This window comes from Dreissena polymorpha, chromosome 14 (assembly GCF_020536995.1).
Source record: "Dreissena polymorpha isolate Duluth1 chromosome 14, UMN_Dpol_1.0, whole genome shotgun sequence".
In the NCBI taxonomy this organism is placed as follows: Eukaryota; Metazoa; Mollusca; class Bivalvia; order Myida; family Dreissenidae; genus Dreissena; species Dreissena polymorpha.
In genome coordinates, this window is record NC_068368.1 from 64,356,213 (window position 1) to 64,376,682 (window position 20,470).

The following is a 20,470-nucleotide window of genomic DNA, read 5'->3' on the forward strand; positions in this document are numbered from 1 at the left end:
AAGTCTCGTCCCTGGTTAGTCTGTGCAGTCCGCCTACATTGATATCCCGTTTAGAAGAAACCTCTTTTAAAACGAAGAATTCCATAAAAGCTGTAGGTGTTTCCCTGATTAGACTGCGAGGACTTCACGGGCTAATCAGGGACAACATTTACCCACAATCATTGAGGCCAGTTATCACAGGACGAGGCCCATATGTATGTTGTATGATACAAAAAGTTTTAAATGACAAAAACGTACGCTAGAATTACGGTAGTGCCCCTTTAAACAGAATCGACGTTTTTTTGGTTTGCAAACGAAGTGGAGCTTTTAAACAAAGAAATATTACTCCATGTTAAACGCACTGCGGGAAATCACGTGATCACAAAAGTACATCGTACGCACAAAATGGCGGAAAAAGCTCTCGCTTAATGACGAAAATCAAGGTATTCTCATATTTTACAATATCTAAATTAATGATAACTATGCGCAAAGTACCCGCTTTGTCTCCTTATGTACTCTGGTAATTGTCGTTTTTCTTAGATTTCTGTAGTTTCATTCATTCGGACACAATAAACAATGAAAATTGTACATCGTCTGAACATACTTTATTTTGACGCGTTTGCTGTTCAAGATGACAAACAAACAAATAAATATAACAGTTTTTGCTTTCTAACATGCTTAGAATATTTCGTACAAGGTTTTCCACGTTGATTAAGCTTTTTAAGATCTGCGGCGAGTAATTTGAAAAATAGTACATCGTCTGAACGTTTTTTGTTTGAGTACATTGTATGAACGGTTTTGAGTACATCATCTGAACTGCTTTTGTTTTTACTTTTAATGCGATGTTGATCATAATCAAATTGTAATAACATCAGTGATCAGCCAAGCGATTTGTCGTCCAAATGACGTTCCGTACTATGATCAGAAAACACAAAATCCTCGAAAAAGGTTGTTATTTATATATATAAAAGCATGAGAATAATGTAATAGGAGGTAATTCATTTGGTCGAAAGATCCTTGGCTTTTCACATATTTATATTTAAAAAGACCAAATGTAGTTTGCAGTAAAACTAAACTGAACTTAACATTTCTATTAACATACTTGGGCGCATGTGACATTTCTTTTTTTACATACTTGGCGCATGTGAAGAACTTATTAAAAATATAATGCTCGGCTCGAAACAGTGGCAGCTCTGAGCTTACGGTGATTTTGACAAGCTTCAAAAATATATGTAGTATACAATATTAAATGTAAATGTTAGTCTGAATTACATATACATGTATGTGGTAAGCGATGCATAATTATTTTTGTAAAGATAAAATATTGATGTTAAAAATAAATTGGCATAATTAGATGTCTGTTATATATAGCTTGTTTTGTTATTTTAGAATGCTCCAATGTCAAGTCTATCGCTTCATCGCTTGAAGAGAAAGGCGCTTGAAAACATCGCAAACCAATACGATTAGTTACAACGAAAATGCATTTCGTCAACTGCATGTCACACTGGAGTTTGTCTGCAATAAATTACACCTGTGTTAACGCCCATTAAGTCACCATTTTGTTCACCATTGTTTAAAAAGTATCTCAACCCAAAAAGCGAGCAAAGAAAAGCATTTTTTGCAAGGGCTATTTTTCAGCAGCAGCCATCTTGTGAAAAATATGCCGTGGCATTCATGACGCTACTTAGCTAAAGAAACTTCAGGCGTACAGTTTATATAGTATTGGACATACCTGTACGCTGAGCCAACCCCGTATCGAAAGTCAACCAGAGTCGTAACATATTTATGTCACGCTATAAATAAAAAAGCTCATTTTCTTGGATACTTTCTACGTATATTGGTGAATGAATATAAATTACTTCATCAGGGAATATTTTAAGGTTCAAAATGTTTTAAAGTGCATCTTACAATTAAATGAAAATAACTCTCATCAGTCTGAATTCACAATTTTTACCGCCATTGTCGCTTTGTCACGTGACGTGTTTTCATTTGGATACTTTCGGATCGCCTTGACATTTTTTGCTGAAAATTGTAACACATTACTTTCGTTTTTCTGAATCTATTATTTGTGACTTAGCAACTTACGTCTGGTGGATTATAAGACTGATTTCAGTGTGAATCAGGTAGTTTTAAATAATATTTACCTTGATTTTGTATTTACACTACAATTTGTTTACAAAACAAGCCAGAATAAACTAAAATACCGGGAAATGTCATTCTGAATTTGAAAACACTTGAGAACATGGTATGTTACTAAAAATAGAAATAACGTCATATGACCGGAATCTCGGGAGATTCGCATTTCAAGAAAGTCTGTCACATCACTGTTTTTTTATATGTGTATAGCAGAATAGATAAATTTTAAATGTTTAAGATAGTATTTTGTGAAAGAATATATCAGTTAAATGTGAAAAATGTCAATCTTTCCGATCAAGTGGTTGATTTGGGGGCCAATAACTGCATTTAAAGCTGTTTTGGACCGGTCTTTGTTAACTGTCAACTTTTCGGGAATTTCTGGTTGACTTTCTTAATGGGGTTGATCCATAACTTTAAAGTCGCGCCTGTCAAAAATCATAAAAAGTGACATGTAAAGTTATGGTAGCCAGAACTAGACGCTACTGAATCAGATTTTCTTCTAAACATTAACAACTGATCAGTCAAAACGAAAAGCGAACAGTTAAGTGGAATCGATATCGAGTGAATCTCAAAGCTATGAGAACACTACAGCACAAGCAGACAATTAAACGAGATACATATTCGTAAAATAGTTTTTACTAATGTATCTAAGATATAAAATATGTGTATATTTACATCTCAAATATTTACTCTTATCAGATTCTACCACCATCCTTTTAATACTAATTTATGAATTGTATAGACTTTCCGAATGCTTTAAGAATGCTTTGTGCTATTTTTATGCCAAATACAAATTATGTTAATGTTATGTCATGAAATAAAATTTAATGTTTATAAAGAAGTCATTATGACCTAGTGTTATATTTTATATGCAACATCATATAGTGGCCCTCGAATACATGTATGTGTTATATAATCTTGACTGGGGTCAGAAGTTTGCCACACGCAGGAAGTAAATTTTTTTATTGAAGCTAAATAACTGATAAAATAACTTTCTACCGGACATGTGCCCAATTTGATAGGGGGGGGGGCAGATATAAGACATTAGCAAAAAACAGTAAATACACTTTACAAAAGTTATGATGCTTCAAGAGAAATCTACTGGTTTAAAGCATTTTGAGGACTTTTATATTTATTATCTGTTTAATATCTATTATACCCGGTACAAGAATGTCTTCCTATCTATGCTATCAGAATATACTGATGTTGATAGCCTAGCGCAATGTTGAAATTATGCATTTGTACACTTAAGCATGTGGTGCATTACAACTAGTGTTTTGTGTATTTTCTTCATTGTCAGATATAAGTTCCCAATAGACAACATCAGTGCAGCAATATTTTTTTTTATAAACGATAGTGTTATCATGCAAGGCTTAGAAAACAAAAAGCAAGAGCCTTGGCGAGTGCTTTTTCGTTTTCGTGCCTAGCATGATAAACCTGATCTATAATCAACACTAATCTATTATTCTATTTATCCCACTTTTTATTTGTAAACCTTTTTATTTAAACAAAATTTGTTTGACTTGATAATTTCGCTGGATTTATGACGTCATTTCGTCGAAATATTGACGTCATTTCCTGCCGTTGATGATCGATGATATTTAATCAATGGGGCTTTAATCAACCGAAATCGCTGTAAAAGTGGGATAAAACATGATAAAACATAGTAAAATTGAGATCTGCTACAGCATTACTGGTGGCATACATAATTTACTTTAACAATTAAATCCTAAGTATCTACATGACCGGTGATGGCATCGTAATTATGGTCATTTCATTTGATGGCATATTAATTCTCTCTATTCTGGGTGATGACATAATAATTATCTCCACTATTTGTTTTCATTATTCTTTCCCTTACCGGCGTTACTTCATAGTTCTGTCATGTACCGGTGATGGCATCATAATCACTCTCTTACCGATGATGAAATCATAATTCTGTTCATTTTCGATAATGACGTCATAATTCTGTCCAATACCGGTGATGACATCATAATTCTGTCCAATACCGCTTGTTACGCCATATTTATATCCTTTACCGGTTATGATATCATTTATGATCAAACAAGTAACATCCTCATAAAGCACTTGTTAGTTGGTTCTGCTAGAGATGTGGGTGTTTCACAGGGCGGAGACAAAGGCGGAAACTTTATCATTACTTAATAATTATCTCCATAACACCGTTGATGACATCACAATTGTGTCCATTGCAGCTGATTACGTTACTATTATTTACCTTACCGATTATATTGTTTCCACAGGTTGGTTCTGCTAGAGAGGTAGGTGTATCACCGGGCGGAGACTAAGGCGGAAAAACTCACCAAGTTGCCATCGCTTTTCGTCTGGGAGATTGGCAGACGAACAAATAACCAAGCGCATGCGCAGGGCCTTGGACGCCACACTCAACCGGAAGTGGAGAGACTGTTGCGTGAAGATTTGAAGGCTATTTCTGATTTCTTAGGTATTTTGGGTTTACATACAAATACAAATAGAAAACATGGTCACATTTTTAAAATGTTTTTAGACTGCCGGTATTCGAATCTTTAACTTAAAACACACGAATTATAAACACTTAAAATGACTGTAGACTGTAAATTATTGGAATCCCTTAATAGAATAAATTATTCGGGTTATTTTCGGACTTTTAAAAAATCCGTTTCATTTATTGTTTGGTGGAATTATCGCCATATTATTTTGTTGAATTGTTCAGACTTAAATTCCCCCAGGAGACAAGAAGTTCCTATTTGGTGACGACGCATGCGCCGTGGATTGCGCCGTGTTCGGTCAACTGTGTCAGGTGATGTGGCACGTTCCCAGTGCTGTCACCGCGAAGGCGTACCTTGAAGGTCTGTAGGAGAAATGTGGAACCAGACTTTAGCCCGTGTTATCAATATCGTGCAAAAACATGAGCCTCGTTCTGGGAAAACTTTACTTAATGCATATGCGTAAGGTGTCTTCATAGATAAGCCTGCGTAGTCTGCACACTGTTTCGCTTTTCGCTGGGTACGAAGGCCCGATATGAATACGAGTGGCAAGGTTAATAACAATAGGAATCGAGCTTAGGTCTGGTAAAACAGACCTGAATGCTTGTGCATTAATTTTCGTCCCAGATTAGCCTGTGCAGTCCAAGAACGAGGCTAATTTTATGTACGACTTACAACTTTTCTAAATTAAATAGCTATAAATGAACTAATTTTACGTTAATAACTATTAAACTTCTCAATTGTTGTATACAGACCAGAACACGTGAACCGCAACTTTCTGAGACTCGTTAAAATGAACCAAATCAAGTAATACCTACATCCCATTTTGTCTAAAAAGCTTTAGGGACGTAGCTCGTAAGTTACTAACGACTAGCAATCTAGTTACTATGGTAACAACTTATCTTTTGGCACTTTAAATTTGTCGACTTGTTGCGAGTCAAAACTAATTAACTTAATGGTCCCCAGATCTACCAAGCTAAACGGATTCAAAGCTTTCTGAAACTAAACACACTTCAAATCTTCTCGTCGAGCGTGAATGAAAAGCATTGATATTTACCAAGAAATCACTGTTAGGTTTCAGAATTGGGGAGTACAGCGGGAAACAGACGCGAATGCGAAAAAAGCCCCCATCCCCTAAATTAAAAAAAATCCCCTCACAATTTACTTTGAGTTGTTTCAATTTTTTTCTTACTTTCTATTGCATGTTTTTTTTTTATTGAGAAAAAGGAAGGTTTTGGAAGTACCTACCTGCTAAATGTTGACTTTTAAAAACTTTCAATGTTGTTTTACATCAAATTACATAAGAATGTGTATAAGTATAGTGTGGCTTTGTTTCTATAAAAATGAACCTTTGTTTCAGAGTCTTTGCCGAACTTGAAAAGTTACGTTGAGCGCATGCGCACTGCGTACTGGCCTGACTGGGACGAGTGTGTAACCGACTGCTTCACAAAAGAACCGACAAAATAAACAGACCCGACCAAATAAAAATATTTTCGTTGCTATGAGAAATTGCTGTGATTTGCCTTTCATCAAAGGCTCCACAGGGTACATAAATATCAAACAAAAAGCAAAGAGGCATATTATAAATATCAAACAAAAAGCAAAGTTGCATATTATTAAAATGCCATTAAGCAAATTTAATAGGGCGGGTATTCACAATTATGTTTTCAATTTGTAAACACAAATATATCATCTTTAGTATTTAATGTAGCTTGTGTGGTATTTCTACGATTTTGTGTTTAAATTTGTATGTTTGTTATGACGTTTTCTTGACCCATCATCGCTCCTTTTCATAACAGGTCGTTTCTCTTTTCCCTAAATTAATTTTTAAATCAAATGAAACATCCTTATCTGTACATAAACACAATTTTATGTTGTTTAATTTAAGTCCGTTTACTGTTAAATTGAACCATTAGGTGAGCAGAGTCTTGCCTATGTAACTATGTGCAATATGTGCATAGCATACAGCGTATCTTAAGGAGTTTAAACATCCAGGAATATGATATTAACAATTTAGAAATTTCAAATTCCCACGCGTGTGAACAAAAGAAATAGAACAATTTCATCAGTTTTGCTCATCGTTGGAGATCGGTATGAAGCTACTCGCCATACGTCCCGAGCCTCGAACATCTCATTAAGCTAGGTAGATATTCCTTTATTTATTAAACTAATAATTTCAAAACAAAACCTGTATGCGTGTGCACATTTCTTGCATCAACTTCAAAAAAGTATTTTACGATCATGAGAAATAATATCTTATTGAAGGAATAGTTGTTTCATAGCGCATTTTTATTTGTTTTGTGAAACTTTCATTGCCTTTGGCATTTGTTCGTTTTAAATGTTTATACCGTTTTAGAATAGTTAAGTTGACCATTAAAATACTTATACAATATTATGCTTGCATGATATTCTGAAAACTTGTATTAGTCGAGTTCGATGTGTAATGTCTAATAAAGTTAAGTATTGTTTTCACGGAATTACTGTACCAAACGCTCCGAGCTACTGAACGGTTATGACCGGATATCGGTGACCTGCACGACTCCAGGCCCCGTGTTCACAAAACATTTTTTTGCAATCGAAAATTGATTTTGCTTGTCATTGAAAATGGATTTCCAATGTATTTGATAAGCAAAGATTAAAATCGATGTCGGTTAAAATCGATTTTTGATTGCAAAATCGTTTTGTGAACACGGAGCCAGGAGTTGCGATGGCAGACTGACTGTAAACTGGTATATTTTAATGCAGCGGCAACTAGGCATACACCGTTTTAATTAGGGATGGCAAAATTATTTGAATATTCGAATATTCGCTTGAATGGTCAGTATTCGAATATCAGAATTGATATTCGCATATTCGCATTTTTTCCAAACGTAATTGCCCTAATATTGAATGAACTGCGGGTCGCTTATCTATTGGCATACGAAATCATTTGGGATTAACATGTTTGATGTGACGTTCTTGGTGGCCCGTATAAGCGTTGATTGCGCAATGCCAAGTCAAAGTCCAAAATTTTATTGCATAAACATTATACAATGTTACAGCACAATAAATAATAGTGCAATGGAGAAGTACAAAGTCAACAGAACATACACCAAAGTAGTTAGCATCACATATCTAGCAATAATGGCAAAAGTGAAGCATTATACATAAAGTATTCGTAAATGAAAAGTGAGGTTGATTTATTCTAGTGGAAAAAAAGTATATAAATGGTGTCTTTATAATTAATCAGTGCCTATTCTCAATTTCTCGGCATTATATATAAATTTGGCAATATTATATAAGCTGGTATTACATGTTGATTTCAGAAGTAATTCGAATTTATTTAGGGTAGGCCAGTGACAGTAATAAGGTTTAAAATATTTAATTGTGCGCTTCTTATACATTTAGCAAACAAGTAATAAATGGTATTCTGTTTCAATATGATTCATGTTGCAGGATCGACAGGTTCGTTCATTCACGGGCATGTTCGTATATCTGCCGGTTTCAATAGCAAGTTTACGCGATGATGTTCTGAATCTAGCCAGAGAAAATCTGTATTTCTTTTCATGAATTTGTTGCAAATATGGCTCTAATTTGAGTTCTTGTTTAACAAGAGAATAATATTTTAGTTTAGAAGATGAATTTACCTGGAGATGCCAGGTTTGGTGATAACTATCTATAATTCGCCTTTTAACAGTTTCAAGGGTTGTTAAATCTAAATGTTCTGTGTTCCAAATATCACCAAAACCATAAGTTACTAGACATTCCCTTATATTTGATACCCAATTGTTTTTTTCATTAGTTCTGTTCCTTAGCGTATCTCTCTTTAGCATGTTATACACCTTTTTTACAATGTGATCGTTCGGCATATTTATCAGTTTATACCAATATTTTAGCGCATTAATTTGACGACATACATGAAAAGGGATCCTACCGAGTTCTCCGTACAGTGCGGATAAGTTTGTGGATTTTTTTACTCCAAGAAGTGATCTCAAAAATTTAGTATGAATTAATTCAATGTCTTTTGCTTGATGGAAGCCCCATATTTCAGAGCAAAAATTAAGAATTGGTGCAACAATGGAGTCAAATAGTTTGATTCTTTGCTGGGTTGGTAAATCAATTGCATCAAATACCTGAAATAATTTACTTAATGAAAAGGATGCATGTTGTGCTATCAATTTTTGGGATCTGAAAAAGTTACCATTTTTGAACAAGTGTATGCCTAGGTATTTCAACGAACTTACAGTTTCAACTAACGTATTGTAATTATATAGCTCAAAATTTGTAGCCCTTCCTCTTTTAAAAACCATAGCTTTGTTTTTGAGACATTAATCTTCAGCACCCATGCATCACAATAATTTTCAACATCTTTTAATATAATTTTAAGTGTTTCTGGTGATTTGGCGAACAACACCATATCATCTGCATATAATAACAGAAAAAAATCTTCAGAGTATCAATGCATACAATTCCTGGAAGGTCGTTATGGGAAACGTTATGTATAATATCATTTATAAAAAAACATGGCTAACAGTGGAGAGCTGGGGTCTCCCTGTTTGACACCGATTGAACAATTAAAAAATGCAGAAAGTGAATTTTTATAACGAACACATGATTTAACACAGTTGTACATAGCTTTTAGTGCGTTCACAAAGTGACCGCTTACATTTTCTGTTAGAAGCTTTTGCCATAACATGGTATGATCGATACTGTCAACAAATTGTTGATAGTCTATAAAAACACAATACAGTTTTTCTTTTTCGCTTAGAACGTTTGTGATAATTAAATGTAATATGAATATACTGTCAGAAATTGATATTTCTTTTTGAAATCCGAATTGATTGGGTAATAATGTATTATGTTGTATGGACCAGTTTCTCAATCTATTCAAAAGTATTTGAGAGTATATTTTTCCAAGTATGTTAAATAAGGTTATACCTCTGTAATTTGTGGGGTCATTTGCGACACCTTTCTTGAAAATAGGGGTAATGATTCCTTTACCCCATGACACTGGATACTCATGAGTAAAGAATATACGGTTGTACAATGTTTTAAGAAACGGAATGATGATATCAATACTAGACTTAAACATTTCTGCTGTAAGTTCATCTATTCCAGGGCCCTTAGTGTTGTTTTGCGCGTTTACCGCAGCACGTATTTCTAACTCGGATATTTCTGCGTCAATTATTATCAAAAATGTCGGTAATATTTATATGTTGGTGTTCATGATTTTTTACGGATGGTGACAGTTCACCGAACATTTCCCGGAAATGTTCATAAAGATGGTCGGTTGTGAGCGAATCAGCCGAATCAACAGTTTTTGTTGTACAATTTCTAATGGATTCCCAGAAGGAGCGCGGATTACTTTTTGCACAATGCAATATATACACTCTAAGAAACGCCCCGAACTGTTGTTTGCCAATGGGGTGCCAATAAACGGCTTCAATTGACTGGCGAATAATAATTCAGTTTCTGTGATCACAGTATGTACAGCCATTAAAACGTGTGAATTTCTCAAATTGCGCAATGCAATATACACACTCTAAGAAAGGGCCCGAACTGTTGTCTGTCAATTAGGTGCCGATTACGCAAGCGTTGTACCCCCACCCACTTTTAACGATTTTACGCGAATCAAAGATATTATCCCAAGACAACCCGATCGTTATTTTAAAATTTCAAATATAAAAACATTCTATTACATGATAGTTTTCCTTACATGTTTCCTTGAATATTTGGTGTACTCTGCATGCCTTATTGATATGTTTCTTTATATAGACGTACATGCTATTGTTACTTTTAAATTTCAAATAAAAATAAAATTCTATGACATTATTTTTTCCTTCTATTTTTGCCCGAGTACAGTATGGGTCATAGTAATAGCCGACAGCGATACAATTATTCGATAGCAACGTTAATGAACAGCTTCGTATTCAGCAAACGTATATAACTTATAAAAAAATGGAAGTTAACACAGAACAAGTTTCACTCGTTTCTGATATATTTCGCCTAAAAAGGCTTTTTCAAAGTTAGTTTTTACAATTAAGCTACATGTTCCTACTTTTTCTCAACACAACAATTGTATATTCAATTGTATTTATGTGTCAATTTATATTGAATATCCCTACTGGATACGAAACTTAGTAATAGAAGTTAAATCAATCCATCCGTTGTATGCGAATATTAGAATATTCGATTGAATGGATTTGCGAATATTCGAATACCAATATAGGTATTCGATGCCATCCCTAGTTTTAATAGTAGCACCTTTTCCAACAAGGTCAACCATATTTGCTGAAATATAATTCCTGGAGTAAATCCTATTTCTTAGATTCTTAAATTCGAAGACCACGTGTCATCGGACGGTCATCAAACGGAACCGTACATACGGACCATAAAAGTTTAACCTCGACCTCGAGTGACCTTCCAACTGAATATAGAAGCACTAGTCGACCTGAATCAAAGAGCAGAAAAGATCAGACATGTTGTTAAGGAACCAAATTCGGAAAGATAGCAGATAAAAACGGTCAGGGGTAAAAGTGTTAACTTTAAGTACAAATGTTTTGCAACAATGTTTGTCGGTTAGGATGAGAATTTCACAGAATTTTTTTATAGATATATTTGACAATTCCGCCTTTACAAGAACATGCAACTTATGCAGAATATGGTAAACGTGTTCTTATATAACCTTGCATCGCCATTACCTTCTTGGTGAACCCCAAAGTTTATTTACAGGTCATGCTGCGTCTACGCAACTGCATGAATGTACTGACCTGCCCCTGTGACATTTCATGCGAAGTTTTGAATTATAAGGCAAAGTAGATCGAATAAACCCAGGCTGCCCGGGAATTTGCCAAAGATATTATTGTGGGGTACACACCAATACGCGGTGACCAATGAGACCCTAATGTCCACTCGTAGACAATTTCTTGTTAGGCTCATCAGCTGTGAAATTTAGCAGTCGAAAGGTACAGGAGCCATTTAAAACTATTCTATTCAGAAATGAGAACGTTTTTTCTGTCCAGCCATTTTTTTTGTACATCCTTAATTATTGATGTCCAACTTAAAAAACACACATCTTCATTGATGTGATTTTTTTTGTATTGCAGTATCAAGCCTTAGTCAATAACTTACATTTTCCGAAAGAAGAAGAACAACTTGACAGTACTTTTGAATAAATATGCAATGTTATTTTCAAATAATTAAGTGATGCAGCACTGGAAAACACTCTGAAAACAGGGTTGTTTACTAAATAATTTACCATTGTCACTTCCAATACTAATTTTATGTGCTAGCATTCGCTGATTTCAATAACAACCTAGACAACAAAAACTATTTATCACAAAAGGACTAGGTTCACGAAAGTGCCTATTTGGCGCTGTATTTTCGGAAAAATCAAATCAAAAAGCAATGAAATGTATTATTTGATATTGTTTTTACGTTGTCTAACATTCGTTTATACAATAAATACAGAAACTTTTTGTGTTCGTCGTCTTTTACCAATGGTAACATGATTTATTTTTGGCAGTATGTCAAAAATTTGTTTTTTAGCCAAATGCTACATGGTTAAGGCTATATAAACTGTGTTCCGCCACATGCTAAATCAAGATAATGAAGAACCCCATGATTGTTTAATTGATACGATTTTTTATGTGACCTTACCTTGTTGTTGCTGTTGTTGTTTAGAACAGGCACCCACCGCGAGTAGTCATATCAAGCGTTGTTTTTGTATAAACTATGCTTATCAAATTTTAATATTCTATAAGCACAATTTTATACTTAATATGTATTTTATCCTGGGCTTGGTTTTGTTCCGACTTTTCATTGCAAGTAACATTACGACTCGCGAAATTTCATTACACTTATCCTTAAAGCATTTATTCAACTTCTTACTCACGTTTGTGATTGGTAATATCCATTGCATGTAATCAATTCCTACTTAGCCTGTTAATTTGTTTGCTCCTTTTTGCATTAGATGCCATCATTCCTTTTGCAATCGTAAAACTCCTTTGATTGATATCACATTTTTGTCAGCCGTCAGCCATCTTACTTCCTGTGTTCGTAACGGTTGAATTATCTCAAGTCAATGTTATCAGCCATGAATAGAAAACGCCCGCATCATGTCATGGAATTATGCACGGTGGGCCACCGCTCTTGTAAATGTCATAATTTAACTGCGCTCATGTTTAATTCTTATTTAAAGTCCAAGATGGCTGCCATTTGTCTGTTTTACTCAGTCAGTTGTTAAGTTGATGTTCGAATGTAGTTCTGTCGTAATGACGTCATTGACCAGTTATTTCGTCACCGACCACTTTTTGCCCATGTATTCTTGGTCATTGGCCAATAGTTGGTCAATGACCACCTTTCGACCATTTTTCGACCACTTTTCGCCCCAGATTTTTGGTCGATCCCATCACAGAATATATAAAGAGCCATTTTTTTGCTCCAAGTCAGTCTCGCTCAGTTTTTCTTATTTGAACCATCTCCACGTCACTTTATAACAGAAATCTAACTTAAAATTCTTTCGAGTACGTGGTTTTGAATGCTATTACTTTTAAATGGTTTATTTTAATACTTAATACTAGAATTTTACTAACAGTCTCACATAAAAAGTAACTATTTAAGCGTAAGCTGCATGTATTGTATGAATGCACTTGTGTAAATTAATCTGTCTTTGATCAGTCAAATATATTGAAGATTTTAATATCGCTATATTAAAACAATCTGTATTTGTTCAAAAGGATCAGTGTTAATAGTACACATTATTATGTTAGACAGTGGGTGCCTGTTTATACATGTAATATTATATAAATTTTGAACACAAGAGAAACGGAAATTAACAAATAAATAAGTAGTTTGAAACGTTCATGGTCTTTAGTCAATTTTATTAAAATCCAATATCGTATCTTAACACTCATAGATCTGCAAAATCGGCAAGAACGCTAAGTAATTTATGGTGATCGGCGGCGGAATACTTTAAAAATTTTAAATAATCGAGTATTCAGTGATTCGTTCCTAGTCTTCGAAAAAAAAAAAATAAACCGCTACCAACGCATTCCGTTTGATATTAAAACATTGACATAGTGGTCATTCCGTGAAATAAAAACAAGACAATATATTTATTGTACGTTTATTACAGCATTTATATAGAACGTGGTGCATAATAATTGAATGAAATAAAACACTAATAATAACATTGAATCTGTAACAATATATCAACGACACTTGTTTTCTTCAATCATTCAACTAAGCATAACATCACTGAGACTCAGGTTAGCTCAGGGGCGCAGCAGCTAGATGACTCCAGAAAAGTTTTCTTCCCTCAGGCAGAACAAGATGGCAACAGTTCATGTAGTGACGAAGAGTCGACTTCCGAGGCAGACCTGTAGACGCTCTCTGAGGTTTCCGGTAGAGCGTGAGGCGTGACCGTACAGAGGGTCGTCGGGGGCGGTCAACCAAACCCCGCGAAGCCATCGAGTTCATTTATGGAGCGCTCAGGGATCTGGTGTCCGAAGTAAGAGGAATAAAGTCCAGTCAAGCGGGACTCGAGGCGCGCCTATCCCAGACAGAGCATTCCTCTGTTAAGCAGGTAGCTCCCGTTAATGAACGTGCGCACAGGCCCCAGCAATCAGGGTACATGCAGTCATCCGATGAACGGATACCACAGTCTGATTGCAACAGTCTTGAGGCACGAATATTGCCTTCAGAATACGGTCAGCCCAGAGGACGATGTAAAGAACCTAGAAGGCCCGTGTCAAGCCAACCTTTTGTAAGCAGCCAATAACCATGCAGAAAATCGAAACACAAATCGTGCCCCAATGCAACACATGCCCAACATATTGAGACGCCATTACCCTGCAGGAGATCAAATCTTTAGTAACGATCGATGTTGTGGTCACTTATCGTCGCATTGCCTCAATGAGTCACGCATATCTAGACCACACGAGCGCATGCGTATCCCTCCATTTGACGGTAAAGAGGATTGGAAAGTTTGGGTGACTCGTTTTGATGTGATCTCAGATCGGTTTGGCTGGAGTGATGATATGCGCTTTGACCAGCCTCTACAAAGACAAGAAGGTCAAGCCGCCGAATTCGCATTCACACAGCTCCCACCTGCAACGCTCCGCACTTACCTGGACCTTAAAGCGGAGCTAAATAGCAGATTTAGAGTATTTTAAACTTCAAAAACATTTGCGGTCAAGTTCACACGGCGTGACCAAAGGCATGGTGAGACAACAGAGTCTTAAGCTGCGGAGCTCAAGATGCTATACGATAGAGAGCACCCTCGCCGCGATAGAAGAACCAGAGATAAAGACCTGGTTCGCAGATTCCTTGACGGCTTGCAAGATGAAGAAGTTAAGTTTGAGGTAGAATACCATAAAGAGCCTACAACGATTGATGAAGCGGTCTACAACGTGGTGACACTAATGCAAACCAGAGCGGGATTTGAGGGCGAGCGGGGTCATTAAAGAACAACAAGGAGAGCGGTTGAAAAAGAATCTTTCTACGAAGCACAGTAAGCTCCAAACAAGCAACCATCATACAACAAGGCAATTAAGTGGCATAAGAGGCCTCAGCCGGACGCAACAGAAAGCAACGACGGAGTGCTACAACAAATATTAAAACGGCTGGACACCTTGGAAGGAAGAACTAGAGGTGGCAATGGGGAAAGAAGAAGTAGAAGAGAAGTGGAATGTTACCGCTGCCATGGAAAAGGCCATTTTGCACGAGAATGCTTAGTTGACCAGACTAAAAGAGATGTTAAAGAAACAGTGCCCAAGAGCATGAAGAGAAGTGAGAATACTTTAAACTTGCGGCCAAAGGGAGGTCCCAGTAGAAGATGTAGGAGGCCAGCCAAGCGAAACGGTGGATCGCTTGGAAGGGAACGAGGTGGTGAGATTAGAGAGAGAGAAGCAGCTGGCAGATGGGGTCTATGTCAGAGGGATGGTAAATGATATACCCGTAACGTTTACCACAGATACTGGGGCGACAAGGGCAATTGTATTAAAAAGAGTGTTTGAACAATTGCGTCCCGAGAGTCGACCGATGCTTTAAAGTCAGCCTGTCTAATTGGAGCGGGGGTGCTCCCATTAGGGATGCAGGTCAGGCGAGATTGAAGTTGAAGTGTGGTCCAGTAACGATGACTGAAGAGGTAATAGTAGCGGAAATAGAAGACGACGCCTTACTAGGTTATGATATTCTCAGAGAGAAACAGGGTAGGCCAGCAGACATCTTGTTAACCGAGAACAAGATTGTGTTAGATGGGAGCGAAATACCAGTTTTCCAGGTCGGTAGGCCAGGTAGGACAAGGCAAGTAGTCGTGGCGAGTGACATGACGGTGCCAGCTCAAGCTGAATCTGTGGTAAAGGTGTTCGTTGAGCGGTTTGAGACTGATGATAATGACAAACAGGCGGACTTTGTAGTTGAACCAACGCAGCAATTCAAATAAAAGTATCCGTTACAGATGGCGTCAACTTTAGTCAATTTGAACCAATCGCCAGCCTGCACGATCAGGGTACTTAACCCTTTCATGACTGAAGTTCAGCTGAGACAAAATGCAGTGATCGGAAGGGCAGAAAAGATTGAAAGAGTCGTATCCGTGGTATGACAAGAAGAATACATGGACGAGGAAGGCAATTTTTTATCGGTACGAAGAGTCATGACATGTCAGCCGTAAGTATAATTGTATTCAATATAAGTTGAACGTCATCATCATCATTTTAATTTACCTAATCCTCGTCACGAATATTATTAATACAACCAAGACACATATTATAATTGTTTGCACCATCATCAACAGTTGTGTCGTCCTCTTTACTACATCTATCATACCATACGCATTAACATTATTTCTCTCATTAGCTGCATCACCAGCTATGTTATCGTCTCTATCACCATCGCCAGCTAGAAGCTGGCATCAGCTTTAATGTATTTTTCTGTTATTTATCTATGCAATTTAAGTGATTCATACAAGGTCAATAGTGTTATTTAATAACACTTCGATGATAATTTAATCATTCAGTTCGATATCGACCGTGTTTTTTTAAAATACAAAGGCATTCATGTTTTTAAATATCCAACACTACCTGGATAAGTATCCATGGACTGATTTTATTTTATACGTGAAACACGTTATGTCGTGAAAGGAATTAAACTTAAGCTTTATCTGGTGTTTATAATGTCCACATCACTTTTAATGCAACACACAGCACGCAAAACGCATTTAACAATCGGAGCGTTATTTCAAACAGGTATCTGACGCATTACTTACAAATTTTTATTGCGGAAACAAAAGGGGACATAAATATGTTTAAATGTCTATAATCGTGCTTTGTTGAACAGTCCGATCAACACGTCGTCTACATATAAGACTTTTCAAAGCAGTTTTCGTTAGCCGTTATCAAAAAATAATTGCACGAAAATAGTACCATATTTGTGTCTTTAACGCATCATGTTTGTTTCGGATTGTTTATATTTTATATAAGGATAATACTCTTTTTCTTTTTGAACAAAACCGTGTTGGACGTCCTTATTTTATGAAAAGCCATTGACATATAATTTAAATAGACTATAATGTATGACAACCAAATTCCATCGAAAATGTAATCTTTCGCAAATGGAAGATTTATGTGCAGTGAATAGGTGTGATTTGTTTATCATAATCCAATCACACTTCTTATCAGGGTTCCAATTTTGTCCCTTGATAAAACATATTTCACAAAAATTAATAGTGATGATATAACTAGTTTTGGTAGCCTAAATTAGCGATAGTTCATTGGGATCAAGATATAATAAGACATAGCAGTACAACTAAAATGAAATTTTGTTTGTACCTATTTTCATATTTACGGGTATATACGGCTTTAAGTAATAAATTATCGTTTTACAGCAATAAAACGAAACGAACTCATGCTTTATCACATACTTCATCAAGATTGATGATCACATATTAAGCAATACAAGTTTACGAATTGCAACACTTAAGTCGTAACACTCGTTTTGATTTACTGCGTTAGTAAAAACAAGCGAACTTTCAAAGTGTTTTTTGTGTACTTCGTATTACTGTTAATATGTGTTTTCTTTCTCTTTTACTGACTGACTTGTGAATACCTTTCTAATTATGAGAGTGTTTAAAACAATCACAAAATATATTAAGGACTTTGACGCGATGTTATATACCGAAAATACACAATGTGAACCACGTTATTTAAAATTTCATATATTTGTATAATGTTTAAGTATGAAAGAGGTATAACGTTTGTAGTTTGTAAGGAACAACTTCATATCACACGAATCGAAACCCAAATAGCTTCACTGTTGGACATTAAATAGTTAAGGGTAACGCCTGAGCCGAGTTTGTGTCTAAAGACTGACAGACAGACAAACACACAGAAATAAGCACGGACAGATAGGTGTCCACTGTCATTTTTGTATCCACCTTCCCCTCTTAGCTACGTGTAACACAATAATCCGTTTAACGATGGGAGTATACCAAGCGCTTGTAAATTGTTCAAAAGCGATTATACGATGTATGACAGAAATACGAACTTCAGAATTGAGCGACCCAAATAATTCAGGTTTTTATTTTTTTATTTTAAATATTTCATTAACGGTTTGTGAAAAAAAAGAAGACTTTTACCGTTTGATCATTTATTTAATTCTCGTTTTTTACTAATTCTTTACGAGAAGCGAACATACATTATTTAATGATAGACAGTTTTGCACGCATTCAATACGGCATTAGTTATTGGCTCAACCAGACACACACGTAATTTATTTGTGAAAGAACGTATCGGTTATTGAAATGTCAATGTTTATACTCTTCGTTATCAACGACACATAAGATGCCATTTATCAAAAACAAATTTGATCGTTTTATTATTCATAACCATTAGCACGGTTCATAGTGTATATTATTCACTCCGAAACTGATCTCATATTTACCAAGCATAAAAAGCACTGCCATTGACAGCACATCTTCAAACTCAAAATATTTTTGGGATGATATGCTTGTTTTGTTTTCTTTCGTCTAATGAAGGAACACTTTAATCAGGCACAGAATATCCGAAAGACAAATAGTTTCCTTTTATTGATTAAGATTCTCATAAGCAAGGATAATAATTCACTTAGTTGAATCGCTCTGTATTTCACCTCCGAACAATCCCTGTAAAGGAAATGTGGTTGTATACTCTGTTGATAATTTGATGTGGCCACACTGCGTTCATGGTACGATTATCAGTACCTGATGAGGTAAATATGCAGTTGCAATTGTGCAGCCAAAATGCTTTGAGAAAACAGTGCAATTACTTATGGTTAACTACTTAATCGAATGGAAAACCAATTGACGCTGTTATTCAATTATAAATACTGTATTTCAGACCTGTCGCACCAATTAAACTTGCAGATTCTGTAACCTAACCCCAGTAGCTGAGGACACCTCGGATGTTTCTGTTTAGATTATTTGCACCTTAGGTTTTTCGGACTGTGTAAGCTTTTGATCTCTATTTTCTATCGGTTCTATCGGTATACAGAATAGGCCAGCGTTGTTTTCTCCGAGCTATGCATATCCCAAAGTCTAGTGCAGTTTGGAAAGTGTCTAATGGGAGGCGGAAAACGACAACGGGCGAGGCATGGTATGGTATTGCGCAAGGGGGGGTTAGAGGGTTAGGGTTAGGGTTAGGGTTAGTGTTAGGGGTCGGGTTAGGGTTTGGGTTAGCCTAAACCCAAACCTAACCCTAACCCGACCCCTAACCCTAACCCTTACCCTAACCCTTTTTTGGGGTTATCACCCCTGACCATGCCTCGCCCGTTGTAGTTTTCCGCCTCCCGTGTCTAATACGCTCATGTTGTCAATAACTCTACCGTTGAATATAACTTCAATGGTGACATTTTACCAAATGACTTTTTTTCAGATATAAAGATGAACCCCACATTAACCTTACAGAAATCTTGTCTACGACCTTTCAAGGGCTCGAAAAACCGTCCTGAGGTTGAATTTGGCGCATGAACATACACACAAGACCAAGAGGAAGCAATATGTATGTATGATACAAACTGGAAAACTCAGTGACAGTTTTCGAATGAAGGTCAATTATCTTGATTTAAATGTTTTGAAGGATGCCAAAAAGAAATCACGACGGAACGTAAAGTACGAAACGTGTCGTTTGTTATTGTTGACCACTGCGAGGACTTAGATTTATTAGCTAGAGTTACTATAACTATACAATTTATTTACAACTGTATTGTGTACGAATGTGTTAAACTCAAAACGACAGCATATTTAGCCCGCAGACTACTCAGCTAGCCTGTTAGTGTTCGTGTTCTAATAAGTATTGACTTGTATTTTGTAAAATTTAAGGCTTTCAACCGTTAATATAGTTCTTGATATAATCAATGGAACATATTTTTGGTAGTAAATTAACTATACTTCATTTAAGTGTGGATATAAACGGTTGTAACATAAGCTTCTTGTAATCTTATACAGCAAAATATATATAGTAGTCCGCGATAATGGCATAGAACTGTAGGTCGACTGTCGGATCGCAATCGAAAGAGTCGGAACACCTTAGTATTCTGTCGGGACCCTGTTGGGACGCAAGCGAAACATTTTAGGTAATGTAATACAATTATGATTTTCGAGTCAAGACTTTCAGATAATTGTCACGAAATTTGATATTTTCTTATTCGGGACACTGTCGGCTATAGAACGGGACCGCAAATATTAAATGCTTCATCTATAAGATTTATTTATTAAATATATCTATATAAATTAGCAATTAAGTTGGGTCCTTCTGTTTCACTTCACGATAGGTCGTGGCATACTTATAGTACTGTGTATGACCACTATAAATCATTTCATGTTATATCCTAGTCATCAAGGACAATATATAGCATAA

At 36.0% G+C, this 20,470-nt stretch overlaps 1 protein-coding gene across 4 annotated transcripts in view; it reads left to right on the top strand.

Moving 5' to 3' along the window:
* Window positions 1–7,066, top strand: part of LOC127859043 (failed axon connections homolog) — a 262,441-nt gene extending 255,375 nt beyond the window's left edge. For all 4 annotated transcript variants that reach the window (XM_052396442.1, XM_052396439.1, XM_052396443.1 and 1 more), the window contains 3 exons: window positions 4,399–4,576; window positions 4,842–4,961; window positions 5,959–7,066. In XM_052396442.1, coding sequence (XP_052252402.1) covers window positions 4,399–4,576; window positions 4,842–4,961; window positions 5,959–6,065 — 405 coding nt within the window. In that variant the 3' untranslated portion in view covers window positions 6,066–7,066. The remainder of the gene's footprint in view (window positions 1–4,398; window positions 4,577–4,841; window positions 4,962–5,958) is intronic.
* The last annotated feature ends 13,404 nt before the right edge of the window (window positions 7,067–20,470 follow it).